Source organism: Giraffa tippelskirchi, chromosome 9, assembly GCF_054371585.1.
Source record: "Giraffa tippelskirchi isolate mGirTip1 chromosome 9, T2T-mGirTip1v1.2.pri, whole genome shotgun sequence".
Lineage (NCBI taxonomy): Eukaryota > Metazoa > Chordata > Mammalia > Artiodactyla > Giraffidae > Giraffa > Giraffa tippelskirchi.
Genome location: NC_137283.1, coordinates 152391138 through 152405141, shown reverse-complemented (window position 1 = coordinate 152405141; position 14004 = coordinate 152391138). Strand labels below are relative to the sequence as shown.

The window sequence follows — 14004 nt, the reverse complement described above, 5'->3', positions numbered from 1 at the left end:
TGTTTAGTCATGTCTGACTCTTTTGAAAGCTTATGGACTGTAGCCCACCAGGCTCCTCTGTCCATAGGATTGTCCAGGCAAGAATACTGGAGTGGGTTGCTATCTCCTTCTCTAGGGGATCTGCCTGACCTAGGGATTGATCCCACATCTCCTGCATCTCTTTCATTGGCAGGCAGAGTCTTTACCAGTGAGCCAGCAGGGAAGCCCATGCAGTATTTCAGGGCCTGTTAAATTCCACTGGAATAGCCTAGCAGGAATAATAAACCCCTTCCCAGGTAATAGGTAATTACTTTGGCTTTCTCCTTTAGCCACACTCTGTCGAAGCCAGAGTGGCAACAGATGGCAGTGGAGTCTAGTCCTGGTGGGGATAGGAAAGGGAGTAAGACCTAGAGTTATATTCTTGTGGAAGAAATTCCAGAATAATGTCTGCTGACCACATCAGTCAGCTAAAAAGCCTAACCTCGACATGGCAGTCCCCCCTGCCTTAATATTTCTGAGTATAATCGTCTATTTATTGTTCTCCTTCCTGCAAATGCCATAATAAATTCCATGGGTTTTGTGTTACCATTTTTTTTTTTTTTAATGTGGTTTCATGTCCAAATGGAGTCAGTTTGGTTTTATTACCCAGACCACACTAAAAGAGCCACCATCGCTGTGTTTTGGTTAAGGTCTTCCTGTGGGTAGTATGACTCTTGATTTCTCCCTCGTTAAAAGCAGGGGACAGCCCAGGAGAAGGAGGAGAGCAATGCTGACCTGGCTGCCACTCAGAGCCCCGGGGTTCAGGAATGGCTGGCTCAAGCTCGGAGCGGGTGGACCCACCAGCGACAGAGCAGCCTCCAGCAACAAAAAGTAACGCACTTCCTGCCTCTTTCACCTGCAGACCAGCCAAGCAATGTTTTAGAAGGACAAGTTCCTTCTGTGCTGAAGACAGAGTGCCCCTTTATCTTCATTTTGGACAGAAGCAGAACCTGGCTGTTTCCATTTACTTGTGACCACTAGGAAGACTAGTCATTTTAAAGTCGGTTCTCTAAGAAAAGCTTGTGCTTAGTTTTAAAATAGTGTAACTCAATTATAATCTGCCCTCTATTTCTAGCTTGCCCCAATTTGAATCTATTATATATAATAAAAGCCTCAGGAAGGCCTCTGAGAATTGGTAAATATCTAAGTTGCACTCTTTTAATGAAATTGCTTTCAACTCTCAAGTAGATGCCATCACAAAACAGGATTGCAAATTACTGCCTATGAAGCAAATGAGCTTTGATTACTCAAAGAATGATATCTTTTGATTACTCAAAGAATGACATCTCATTAATACCTTCACTTTATGGATAGGGCATATTAAAGTATTTCTCAAAGAATAGAGACTTTTTCACCAATAGTGAAAAAATAAAACTGAGTCCAATGGTGATCCAGTTTATCAAGCAAGTGGGAAATTGAAGAGAGCTGTTGCTCTCCTGTATCTCTTTCAGCTTGAACAAGGCAGTTCCGATTTTGAAACGTTAAAGTGCATTTTGGACCACTTGGGGGCGCCATTGCCAAGCAAAATTTTCTTTCCTCATTTCCCACCCCTGCCCCCAAGATTATTTAGACATTATTTTATCAAAGCCAAAGAAAGCTACAGAGGACTTGGAGACACCTCTGAACAGTTACCTAAGCCACACCTTTTATGTAATGTGCTAACTTAAAAACATACTATTGTACCAAAGTTCTCTGAGGATTTTCTAGACATGAAACTGATTGGCGACAATAATCATAAAGTAACAAAGATGTTTTTATTTTTCCTTTTCCTTGAGCAGGAGTTGGAACAGGAATTGGCAGAGCAGAAGAGCCTCCTCCAGTCAGTAGCCAGCCTTGGAGAGGAAATTCTAACGCAACACTCAGCTGCAGAGACCTCTGGTGGTGTTAGGTATGTTTCTTTCATTCTTTGGGGGTTTTTTGGTTTTAATTCACGAGTTTGTTTTATTTTTTAGATTCCACATTTAAGTGATATCATACAGTATTTGTCTTTCTCTGTCTGACTTATTTCACTAAACATAATACCCTCCAAGTCTATCTGTATTGCTGCAAATAGAAAATTTTTCATTCTTTTTTATGGCTGAGTAGTTTTCCGTGTGTGTGTATGTGTATACACATATCACATCTTTAACTATTCATCTGCTGATGGACACTTAGGTTGCTTTATCTGAACATTGGGGTGCATGTATATTTTTGAATTAGAATTTATTTTCTCCAAATATATACCCAGGAGTGGAATTGCTGAATGTATTACAGTTCTGTTTTTAGCTTTTTGGGAAACCTCCATATTGTTTTCCATAGTGGCTACACTAATTTACATTCCCACCAACAGTGTCCATGATTCTCTTTTCTCCACATCCTCCCCAGCATTTGCTACGTATGGTCTTTTTGATGACAGCTCTTCCGGCAGCTGTGAGGTGATGCCTCGCTGCGGTCTCTCTTCACGTTTCTCTGTTGACAGTCTGCTGTTCTCTTCTTATTGCTGTTGTCCTGACATTTGGAACATGGTCCAGTGGTGAGGACTCTGAGCTCTCACTCCCAAGGGCCTGGGTTCCATCCCTGGTCGGGAAACTAAGATCTCACATGCCCTGTGGACAAAAAGATAATAAAAGTAAACATCTTCCTTAAAATTTTATTTTGAACATCTTTTGCAAAAATTTAATCATTTCATTTTTACTTTATGAAATTAAATCTACTTGTATTTTGAGCGTTTACTTGAGCAGCGTAAGTATAACTAGTAATTGCAATGGCTGACTTCCTTTTCGCCTCTCTAGTATGCTTAGCATATCTGACCAGGGATGATGCTTATTTAGTACTACATTTTTGAAAATCAAATAATAAATGCATTATAAAATTAGATTCATGATGTTTATGACTGAATGATTTTATCTAACTGCAAAACATTTCCCTAACAAGAGCTTATCTATCTTCCTCTAATATCATTCTGAAAAATAAATTTATGTGTCTTGTAAGTATCTTGACTTTTTTTTTTAAATTTGACTGCACCATGAGGCTTGTGGGATCTTAGTTTCCCAACCAGGGATTGAACTTGGGACTACTTCAGTGAAAGCCTGGAGTCCTTTTCACTGGACCACCAGGGAACTTTTCTTGATGATCTATTTCTGCAATTTCTATATATAAAGTCATTGAGCTTTGAGTTCTGGTTTGGAGTGAGACTGAAAGTCTTACATGCAGGACAGTAAAGTGTTGAAAGAAAATTTAAACAAAGTGGAGAATTTTCAAGTGGAAGAGCCTGGTTTAAAAGGTAGGAAGGAAAAGAAACTGAAGCAGAGTGCCGGTGCCCCTGTCTTGTGAGGCAGGACTGGGTTTATTCTGGTTCTGCATCTGTCACCTTGGAAAAGGAGCTCAACCCTGAGACTTCATTGGATCACCAGTAGAATGAGACTAATGACTGCCGTCATCACAGAAAGGTTGTGAGCACTGTAAATGTCAGTTGAAAAGATACATAGGAGAACTATCTTTAAAATCTAAAACATTAAAAAAAGTTTCAGCAAAACCTCTGTGTTCATGCAATATTAAAGGTTGAAATTCAGTAGTAGCATCCTTTGACAACCATCATGTGTCAAATAGCTTTAATCCCATGGACTCCAGTGTCCTCAGTTCTGAGCATTTGTTTGGAGGAAATGCATATTATAAAGATGATTTTGGAAATACTATTTATAATACCATATGAAAAGACAGAAATACCTGTTACTAAAAAAAAAAGAAAGAAAAAAAGCCTAAGAAAATATTTTTGCCTATATAATCTTAACAAAAATTATGTAACAATATCAATAACAATCTGTGATATCAAGTAAAAAATGTGATATAAAATTGAGTATATGGTATATGTATGGGTAAGACCCAGACTAGATGTAGATGATCAAAAGTAACTTTAGTAAGGTCAGCTTTGGAGAGTTTTCTTTCGTTTTCTTTTTTTTTTTCTTTCTTTTTTTTTTTTTATTTTATAAATTTATTTATTTTAGTTGGGGGCTAATTACTTTACAATATTGTAATAGTTTTTGCCATACATTGACATGAATCAGCCATGGGTTTACATGTGTTCCCCTTCCTGGACCCCCCACCCACCTCCCTCCCCATCCCATCCCTCTGGGTCATCCCATTGCCCCGGCCCTGAGCCCTTGTCTCATGCATCGAACATGGAATGGTGTTCTGTTTCACATATGATAATATACATGTTTCAATGCTATTCTCCCAGAACGTCCCACCCTCACCTTCTCCCTCCGAGTCCATAAAATTGTTCCATGCATCTGTGTCTCTTATTCTGTCTCGCATATAAGGTTATCGTTACCATCTTTCAAATTCCATATATATGCATTAGTATACTGTATTGTTGTTTTTCTTTCTGGCTTACTTCACTCTGTATAATGGGCTCCAGTTTCATCCATCTCAGTAGAACCGATTCAAATGTATTTTTTTAATGGCTGAGTAATATTCCATTGTGTATATGTACCACAGCTTCCTTATCCATTCGTCTGCTGATGGACATCTAGGTTGCTTCCATGTCCTGGCTATTATAAACAGTGCTGCGATGAACATTGGGGTACACGTGTCTCTTTCAATTCTGGTTTCCTCGGTGTATATGCCCAGCAGTGGGATTGCTGGGTCATATGGCAGTTCTATTCCCAGTTTTTTAAGGAATCTCCACACTGTTCTCCATAGTGGCTGTACTAGTTTGCATTCCCACCAACAGTGTAAGAGGGTTCCCTTTTCTCCACACCCTCTCCAGCATTTATTGCTTGTAGACTTTTGGATAGCAGCCATTCTGACCGGTGTGAAATGATACCTCATTGTGGTTTTGATTTGCATTTCTCTAATAATGAGTGATGTTGAGCATCTTTTCATGTGTTTGTTAGCCATCTGTATGTCTTCTTTGGAGAAATGTCTGTTTAGTTCTTTGGCCCATTTTTTGATTGGGTCGTTTATTTTTCTGGAATTCAGCTGCAGAAGTTGCTTGTATATTTTTGAGATTAATTGTTTGTCTGTTGCTTCATTTGCTATTATTTTCTCCCATTCTGAAGGCTGTCTTTTCACCTTGCTTATAGTTTCCTTTGTTGTGCAAAAGCTTTTAATTTTAATTAGGTCCCATTTGTTTATTTTTGCTTTTATTTCCAATATTCTGGGAGGTGGGTCATGGAGGATCCTGCTGTGATTTATGTCGGAGAGTGTTTTGCCTATGTTTTCCTCTAGGAGTTTTATAGTTTCTGGTCTTACGTTTAGATCTTTAATCCATTTGGGTTTATTTTTCGTTTTCTTTTTTTAAATTTAATTAATGCCAACATAATGTTGCTGACATATGACAAAAGTGTTGACTATATATGCATATGCATCTAGGAAATAGGAAAATATTCAAGAGGGAAAAAGAAATAAAAAATATTGATAACAGTTAATAAATAATCCATTTAAAAGAATAGAGATGAATAAGATTATAACATCTATAATTAGGAGCTCCATAAAAATAACCCTAATACTGTAAAAATTGTGTTAAAATATAATGGAATTTTAAAATTCTTCTGTTATGGTCATGCTTAGAAATGCTAAGACCATGACATGTATCTGTATAAATCTAAAATGAGGAACTCTGTTTCTTCCATGGTGACTAAGTCGAGACCTGCCGCTGCTTTGCGTTTTCTGTTTCTGGTTCTTCTAAGATGTTTACTCATCCTTCATGATTTTCTGAATATTTTTGCCAAACTGTTTTTACAAAGGACCTGTCCACATGTTGCTTCTTCATCATATGTCGAGTCATGAAAAGCAGTTGTAAGAACCTTCTGTAGCTTTCTTGTCATATTTTTTTTTCTTTCCTTGGCCTTTAGCTTTGGAAAGGGCCCAGATGAAAGACAAACAACTAAAAATTGCTCTTTCAAATCTAGGAGTATTTTAAAGAGAAATCTGCGGTTCATTACTGGCTTTCTGCGTAAGATTTAGTCTAAAGACTGCTTATAAATTCTTTAATTTTTATGCAAATTCTGTAGAAAAATCTTTAAATCTAGTTGATTACAGTTCAGTCATGCCTTTCAAGCCTTGGGTAAATATACCAAGCAAACAAACAAACAAACATAAATTGAGTAATATCCAGAAGCTAAAAGAAAAACATGTATATATTTTTAAAAGAACAGAATAACATTTGTGGGAAAAAGTATATATTCAGCCTTCAACATATTAGCTGATTTTCTAAGACTATCAACTGTGAATTGGTTTATGTAAAAATCCCTTTGGGAAGGGTGTGACTTGCTTCATGGTTTCAGATTCATTGACTAAAGAAGAAGTACTTTGTGATGTACTGGAGAATTGAAGGGGTCCTTCCAAGATTACTAAGGAAATTCAACTGGAAATTAATCAATATAAATATCAAAGGGAAGGAAGAATATTTTCTATGGGAAAAGAAAAGCTGTATTCTAATTTAAAACTGATCTGCTGGTGGCATTCTGTGTGTCAATGATTAAATATAAGACTATATAGGTATTAAATATCCTCTGGTCTCATATACTAAATTGTTATATAAACATGAATGAGTTAAAAATGTTACGATAGTCCACCATCTCGAAAGAACACAATAAAGAAATATAATTTCAGAAAAGTTTTTGAAAATAATTTTTATTCAGTTATTTATTTTTGGCTGTGATGGGTCTTTGTTGCTGCTTGGGCTTTTCTCTAGTTACAGCGAGCAGGGGCTACTCTCTAGTTTCTGTGTTCAGGCTTCTCACGGCACTGGCTTCTTTTGTGGTTCCTGGGCTCTAGAGCACTGGCACGCGATGGTTGGGGCCCATGGGCTTAGTTGGTCCGTGGGCTATAGTTAGTTCATGGGCTTAGTTGGTCCGTGGGCTTAGTTAGTCCATGGCATGTGGGATCTTCCCAGACCAGGGACTGAACCCCCGTCTCCTGCATTGGCAGGTGGATTCTTTACCACTGAGCCACCAGGGAAGCCCTAATTTCAGAAGAATTTTAAAATGTTTTTTATTTTAAAAGACTTTTAAAAAGCGGAAAATCCAGAGACTAATATAACAAACAAAATTAGAAGTATCAGTTTTATTTCTTAACTTAGTATTACTTTTTTAGGTCAATGCATGTTGATACATATAGATCTAGTTTTTTTCATTTTTAACTGCTTAACAGTATTTTATCTTGTGATAATAACAGTTCACCTCTTTTCTTCTTGATGGGCCTTTGCACTATTGCCATTTTTTTTTTTTGCTTTTCCTAGCATCTTTTTATTTTAATTTTTGATCCTGCCCTGCGACATGTTGGACCTTAGTTCCCCCCAGGGATGGAGCCTGCACCCCCTGTAGTGAAAGCACAGAGTCTTAACCACTGGACTGCCAGGGAAGTCCTTACTGGTGCTGTTGAACTTAACTTTCTCACATGTCTTTAGGTGTGCAGGTGAGAAAGATTCTCTAAGATATATCCTAGAAATAGAACTCTTCATCATAGCCTTATAGATCATTTTTTAAGGCTTTCTTCAACAGACTTACTTGAAGAAACCATTGTATTCAATACTTATTCTGAAATGAGTTGGCTTTGGGGTAGTGTGTAATATTCTGCCAATAAAGTTTTTATTTTTTTCCTTCACTTGATCAAAAGTTTCCATCAAAATAACAGTTACTCTCTAGCATGATATGGCTTTTGGATGACATGGTTCTCGCTAGGACTTCAAAACCCCTGAATACAAACTAGGACCTATTGGAACTAGAGTCTCCCAGGTTCTTATCATTGCCATTACCATCAGCATTAGGCCCCACTGATTTAGTGGCTGTTTTTTATCAGATAGGGTCAGAGGCATTATTCGTCTCTTCTCTAAATTCAATTCTCACACTTCTGCATGGTACGTACAACCTTCATTTTAAAGATGAGACAGTTGGGTCTCTGAGAAATGAAGCAAATTGCTCAGAGTCACAGATCTAACGTTCTGTAGCAGAACCCTGATCTGTCTCACCTCCAAAGCCATAGTCAGCTAGGAGGCCGCACTGCTGCCTCTTCAAGGATGATGCCACTGTGCCTTCCTCCCACCTTCTGTACCCCTGTTCCATGTCCTGAAACCTGGTCTGTAGTATTTTCTTTAGACTCGGGAAAAACTCTCAATAAACTAGGCAATATCGTTAGGGTTTTTAATTTGTAGGCTCTTTGTCAAAGGCTACTACTCTGATCATATGCTTTCTGATTCTAAAAGTTACAATTATTTTTATCTTTAATGCTGAGCTAGTTTCAGTGTTTTTTTATTTATTGTGCTCATGGTTCAATTTTAAGATCAGTAAGAATATACTTGTTTTACTATTAGTCTCAAGTTTTCTATTTTAATTTATATTTTTAAAGTGTAAGCCAATGACTGAGATAATCTGGTTCCAATTGTAGAGGCCAGATCTAGTGCATGTAATAAATTACCTAGAACTTATTGCCTTTTTATGCACATTGTAAACTTAGATTATTTATTCTTCTAATAGCGAAAAACCTGATGTGTTATCCCAGGAGTTGGGGATGGAGGGGGAGAAATCACCTGCTGAAGACCAGATGAGAATGAAATGGGAAAGCCTACATCAAGAATTTAGCACCAAGCAGAAACTACTTCAGAATGTTCTGGAGCAGGAACAAGAGCAAGTGGTACTGAACATTTTGCTTTTACATATTAACTAACATAGAAGATTTACAGCTTATGCTATGGGAATGAATATAACTGTGCAGCAGTCCATATTTCATTATCAATTCCAAAATAAGACTGACAACAAATTACTCATTCTACACTCTCTTAACAAGCCTGTTTCACATATCCCTTTATAATTATATATTTATATGTGGAAATTTATGTGTCTGCTAGATACTGTTCTTCTCAGAGAAGATTAATATCTGATGACTCATTAGCAAAAACCATTAAATATAAATGCTCCGCCCCCGCTTTTGTTTCCCACAGCTTTGAAAATTAAGGATATACACACCCAGGCCAAAAGAAATGCTATGAATCTGTCAGTAAATTATCATGATATCTTACTTTCCGTCGCTACTTCCAGTATTTAATCATTTCAGAAGATCTTAATGGGAAACATACTGGGACCTCAGTGGAGCTAAAGGAAGCGGAATCCAGAGTCAGTTGCAGTGGTCACCGACCCCTCTATAGGCCAGTTCCCAAGATGGGCAGGTCCTTGTGTGATGTTGGCCTTGATTCCACCAAGCAAGCCAAGTCCAGTGGAATTAAGTGTAGCAACAGAAGGTTCCAGATAGATAACAGCTATTAGTTCACCCTAAGCAGAAGCCAGAGAACAACAGAGAGTCCGAGGAATCCACCCTTTAAAGAGCTCATAGAGGAAGGCTATGATGTTCACCACAGCTGTGGTACAGTAGGATGGTGAACATAGAAGCCTTGTCCGAGATCCCAGGTCAGCTCTGTGCTGGCCACTCCCCAGTGGTAGCATCATCAGAGTACATTCTAGGACCTTTACTGGTGATCTGGGGGGCTGCTGTTGTCATTGATCTGGCCAGGATTAGCTTAGGAGCTGGGAGAGACTGAGCTGGGGAGAGAAAGAGTATCAGTAGTTACAGAGCACCGGAGGAGGGGAAGGCAGGAGGTGATGAAGCAGGAACTAGGACAGGTACACCTTGCCCTAATTACCTGCAGGGGGGAGGTCTAAAGGTCAGAATGTGTCCCCCCACATCTACTGGGAACCATGTATAAATCCTACAGAGCCATTCATTTCTGTTTCCTTTTACAAAATTTTGGCCATTTCATACCTTCTCACTCCCTGTCCAGGAGTCTTCTCTGCCACCGTCCATAAGAATGTTGCCTGGAGAATTCCATGTACAGAGGAACCTGATGGGCTACAGTCCATGGGGTCATAAAGAGTCAGACATGACTGAGCGACTAATACCGTCACAGGACTGTCACCAGCTCTGGTCCTGGGGGGTAGAAAGTCTTCCCTTCCCGGAGGCCGTTGTCCTGGAGACAGATTCCACCCGGCACATGGGGCCCTGTACCTTTTACCTGGACTTCTACCTCTCTTTGAAAGAAAGCTTCTTCACACCCCCGATCAAGCATGGCTCAGACTCAAGGCATGAGTTCCTGGTTTCTGATACAGTTCTCCTGGACTTTACAGCACTATGCATGTTGTAGGATTTCCCCTTTCCTTTGTTTATAAGGAATATCTACAGTCCTGCATCAGGGACTGCAGCCTTTTCTGATTTTTCTAAGTCAAGTGAAAGTGTTGATCACTCAGTCGTGTCCAACTCTTTGTGACCCCATGGACTGCAGCCCACCAGGCTCCTCTGCACATGGGATTTTTCCAGGCAAGAACACTGGAGTGGGTTGCCATGCCCTCCTCTAGGGGATCTTATGGACCTGAGACTCGAACCCATGTCTCCTGCATTGGCAGACATGTTTTTTACCACTAGCGCCAGAATTCTACCACTGAACCACCCATGCACCCAAGGCTTGGGGAGATTAGATAATTCCTCAGGGTCTCATGACTAAGAGGAGGCAGATCTGGGATGGGGACACATGTGTGTTTAACTCCAAAGTTCCTCCTTTTTCACATTACCTTACTGACAGTTTGTACACTGGATGGTATACTACTATTCTCAATTGTAAAAGCAGGCACTTTTTTTTTGACTCAAGTTCATTAGATCCAAAGGCATGTCTCTCTCTCAGAGCAGTGCTTCTTTGTTCACCTTCACTGCATTTAGCATCTCTGCAGAACACCCCACCTGGCCTCAGAATGAGATATGACTTCCTGCTCCTAGGTACCTGTAACACAACCAAGAAGATGCGTTCTACGTTTCTGAAAAATTAAGCAGCGAGGGAAGCTCCATAAGGAGGAATTAAAAAGGAAACAAAATTTATTAAAAAGTGGAAAGCAGCTAGGTAGTGTCGGTGTGGAATTTAAGACAGTGCATTACAGAGAGATGTTGGGTCATGGGCATTCCAGCCATGGCAGGGAATGAGGCTGGTGTGTTTAGAGGATAATGAGTAATCAAGCTGAAAAGTAAGATGAGAGCGAGATGATCTAAAAAACTATAGGGCATTGAGTTTGATTGGAAACATCATTTAAGAGTTTGAGTGCTAGGTCATAGCATGGTCCTTACTGGGGAGACATTATGCTCTTTTGCTTCAGTCGTGTCCAACTCTTTGTGACCCCATGAACTGTAGCCCAGCACACTCCTCTGTCCATGGGATTAACCTGGCAAGAATACTGGAGTGGATAGTCATTCCCTTCTCCAGGGGATCTTCCCAATCCAGGGATCGTCTGAGCCACCAAGGAAGCCACCTAGAGTTTAGGGGGGGAAGTAAAGGAATCATGAGAGCCAAGGGATCAATCTAGTTACAATATTTAGGGTGGATTCTTTTATCATGCATGTGTGCATGCTGAGTCGCTTCAGTTGTGGCCGACTGTTTACGACCCTGTGGACTATAGCCCACCAGGCTTCTCTGTCCATGGGATTCTCCAAGCAATAATACTGGAGTGGGTTGCCATGCCCCTCTCCAGGGGATCTTCCTGACACAGGGATTGAACCCAGTCTCTTAGGTCTACCTGTACTGGCAAATGGGTTTTTTTTTTTTTTTTAACCACTAGCGTCACCTGGAAAGCCCCTAGTTTTCATGAGTAGTGTTAAAACCAGGGCTTCCCAGGTGGCTCAGCGCTAAAGAACCCACCTGCCAATGCAAGAGACCCAAGTTTGATCCCTGGGTGGAAAAGATCCCCTGGAGAAGAGAATGGCAACACACTCCAGTATTCATGGCCGGAGAACCCGACAGACAGAGGAGTCTGGCGGGCTCTAGTCCATGGGGTTGCAAAAAAGTCGGACACAACTGATCAACTAAAACAACAAGTGTTAAAACCAAGAAAAGTTGAGAGGAAGGCTATAATGAGAATTCAGGCATTTTCCCCACTGTTTTCTTACTTTGTTGGTCTGTCAAAGAAAGCATTGCCACTGTTGAATCTGGTCGCATGTCTAGTGGACATGGTGTGTTATAGGTCATCTTTCTCTAGCGGAGGTTTCCATAAACACAGTTGTTCCAGCATCTGTTTCAGTGTGCATGTCTAAATGAGAACACCTGGACAGAGTCCATCTGGTCCTAAATAAGCTCTCCTGTCTGCCTCCAGCTCTACAGCAGGCCAAATCGGCTCCTATCTGGCGTGCCACTGTACAAAGGGGACGGGCAGGCCCAGGATAAATCTGCGGTGACGTCTTTGCTGGATGGATTGAACCAGGTCTTCGAGGAGGTTTCATCCCAGGTGGGGCTGTGTGCTTGGTCTGTGGCCCTGCCCGGGAGGTTGTCCGATCCCCTGAGCTGAGCTGTTGAGACCGGAAAGGCAGAGCCACTGGACACCAGCATCTCATCCTGGTATCTTTCTTTGACTCCTCAAAATGCTGTAATGACTTCTTTGTCCCTCCCTTTTGATTCTCAGGGTGGAGGGACAAAGAAGCAGAACATCGACTTGGAACAGAAGTTGTATGATGGGGTCTCGGCCACCTCTACCTGGCTGGATGATGTAGAGGAACGGTTATTTGTTGCCACAGCCCTTTTACCAGAAGAGACGGAAACATGCATCTTCAACCAAGAGGTAAGTTTGGCAGCTTGTGTCTGTGAGTGTACAACATTACAAAGCACTTGAAATGCTGACATTGGATGATTAATGTCATGTATAAAGAAGGTGAAGCATAAAACAGTTCTAATAAGGTACGAATGTGTATTTCCAAGCAGCGTAGAGCAGAAAAGAATTGCCTAAGTAGAACAAGCTCTGAAAGATACTTAGTTTTTGTATTTTTGTTTGTTTTTTGATTTACAATTAAAATTTTTTACAATGTTGTATTGGTTTTTGCCCTACAACAGTGCAAATCAGTCATAATTGTACATACAACCCCTCCCTCATAGGCTTTGAATTTTTATGCTTTTTCTTATGTATGTAAGAGGCAGAAAACAGTGAAGATTCTGTGGAAGCCTTGTTCTATATCATAAATCTTCTATCGTGTAGAAATATATGAAATATATATAGATATATATGAAAAACAGACTAAAATAATAATTACGAATTTCTAAATAGCACTTTAGAAAACTCATGTTTTCGCCAAATATTAATATTATATTTTATTATTAGTGAACAATATAAAGATTCTGAGAAAAATCTCTCCAGCAGTAACTTGCCTAATGTTTATAGAAGTGTATGAAAGTGGTCCAGGTTGCCTTGAATATAATTATCACTGAACAGTAAGAGAAATATAGTGGGCTTTCTTTGAGGAAATGACTCATATGTAAATTCATAGATCTAAACATTGAAATGCCCTTTCTTATCAATCCCAGACTCTTGCCAAAGATATTAAGGAAATGTCTGAAGAAATGGATAAGAACAAGAACTTGTTTTCCCAAGCCTTTCCGGAGAATGGTGATAACCGAGATGTTATTGAAGACACTTTGGGATGTCTCTTAGGCAGGTTATCTTTGCTAGACTCAGTAGTAAATCAGCGATGTCATCAGATGAAGGAAAGACTTCAGCAGATACTAAATTTCCAGGTAAGGCATTATCAACAGGTGTTTCACCATCTTCCAGCTACATTCGACAGTAAACAGGATCTTACTGAGGTGTGGTCTAGACCTACTGTTTTTCAAAGGTACAACATGCGTGAACATTATAGAAAAACAAAAAAGATTGAACTCGAGGAACAGAAAACAAAATGTTTTCTGCTTTTCATTCAGGAAACCAGCCAATCAGACTAAGGACTGAAGAGAACTTTAAATTCAACCAGTAAAAGCCATATTTCTGGCACATTACAATGATAATTTCCAGTTGATGTTCAGTTCTTTTCAGTTCAGTCGTGTTTGACTCTTGGCGACCCTATGGACTGCAGCACGCCAGGCTTCCCTGTCCATCACCAACGCCCAGAGCATATTTAAACTCATGTCCACCATCTCATAAGACCAAAGAGGCGTATAGGAAGTGCTGTAACACAGAATCAACCCTGGACACGTAATACTGGTGGCAGCCACTG

General features: G+C 40.0%; 1 protein-coding gene across 2 annotated transcripts in view; it reads left to right on the top strand.

Moving 5' to 3' along the window:
* The window catches only part of SYNE1 (spectrin repeat containing nuclear envelope protein 1), a 471658-nt gene that overhangs the window by 326664 nt on the left and 130990 nt on the right, over positions 1–14004 (top strand). The window contains exons 98-103 of one of the 2 annotated variants that reach the window (XM_081530296.1): positions 715–849; positions 1797–1906; positions 8475–8631; positions 12120–12251; positions 12426–12581; positions 13319–13528. In XM_081530296.1, coding sequence (XP_081386422.1) covers positions 715–849; positions 1797–1906; positions 8475–8631; positions 12120–12251; positions 12426–12581; positions 13319–13528 — 900 coding nt within the window. The remainder of the gene's footprint in view (positions 1–714; positions 850–1796; positions 1907–8474; positions 8632–12119; positions 12252–12425; positions 12582–13318; positions 13529–14004) is intronic. The other variant, XM_081530297.1, reaches the window with a different exon arrangement.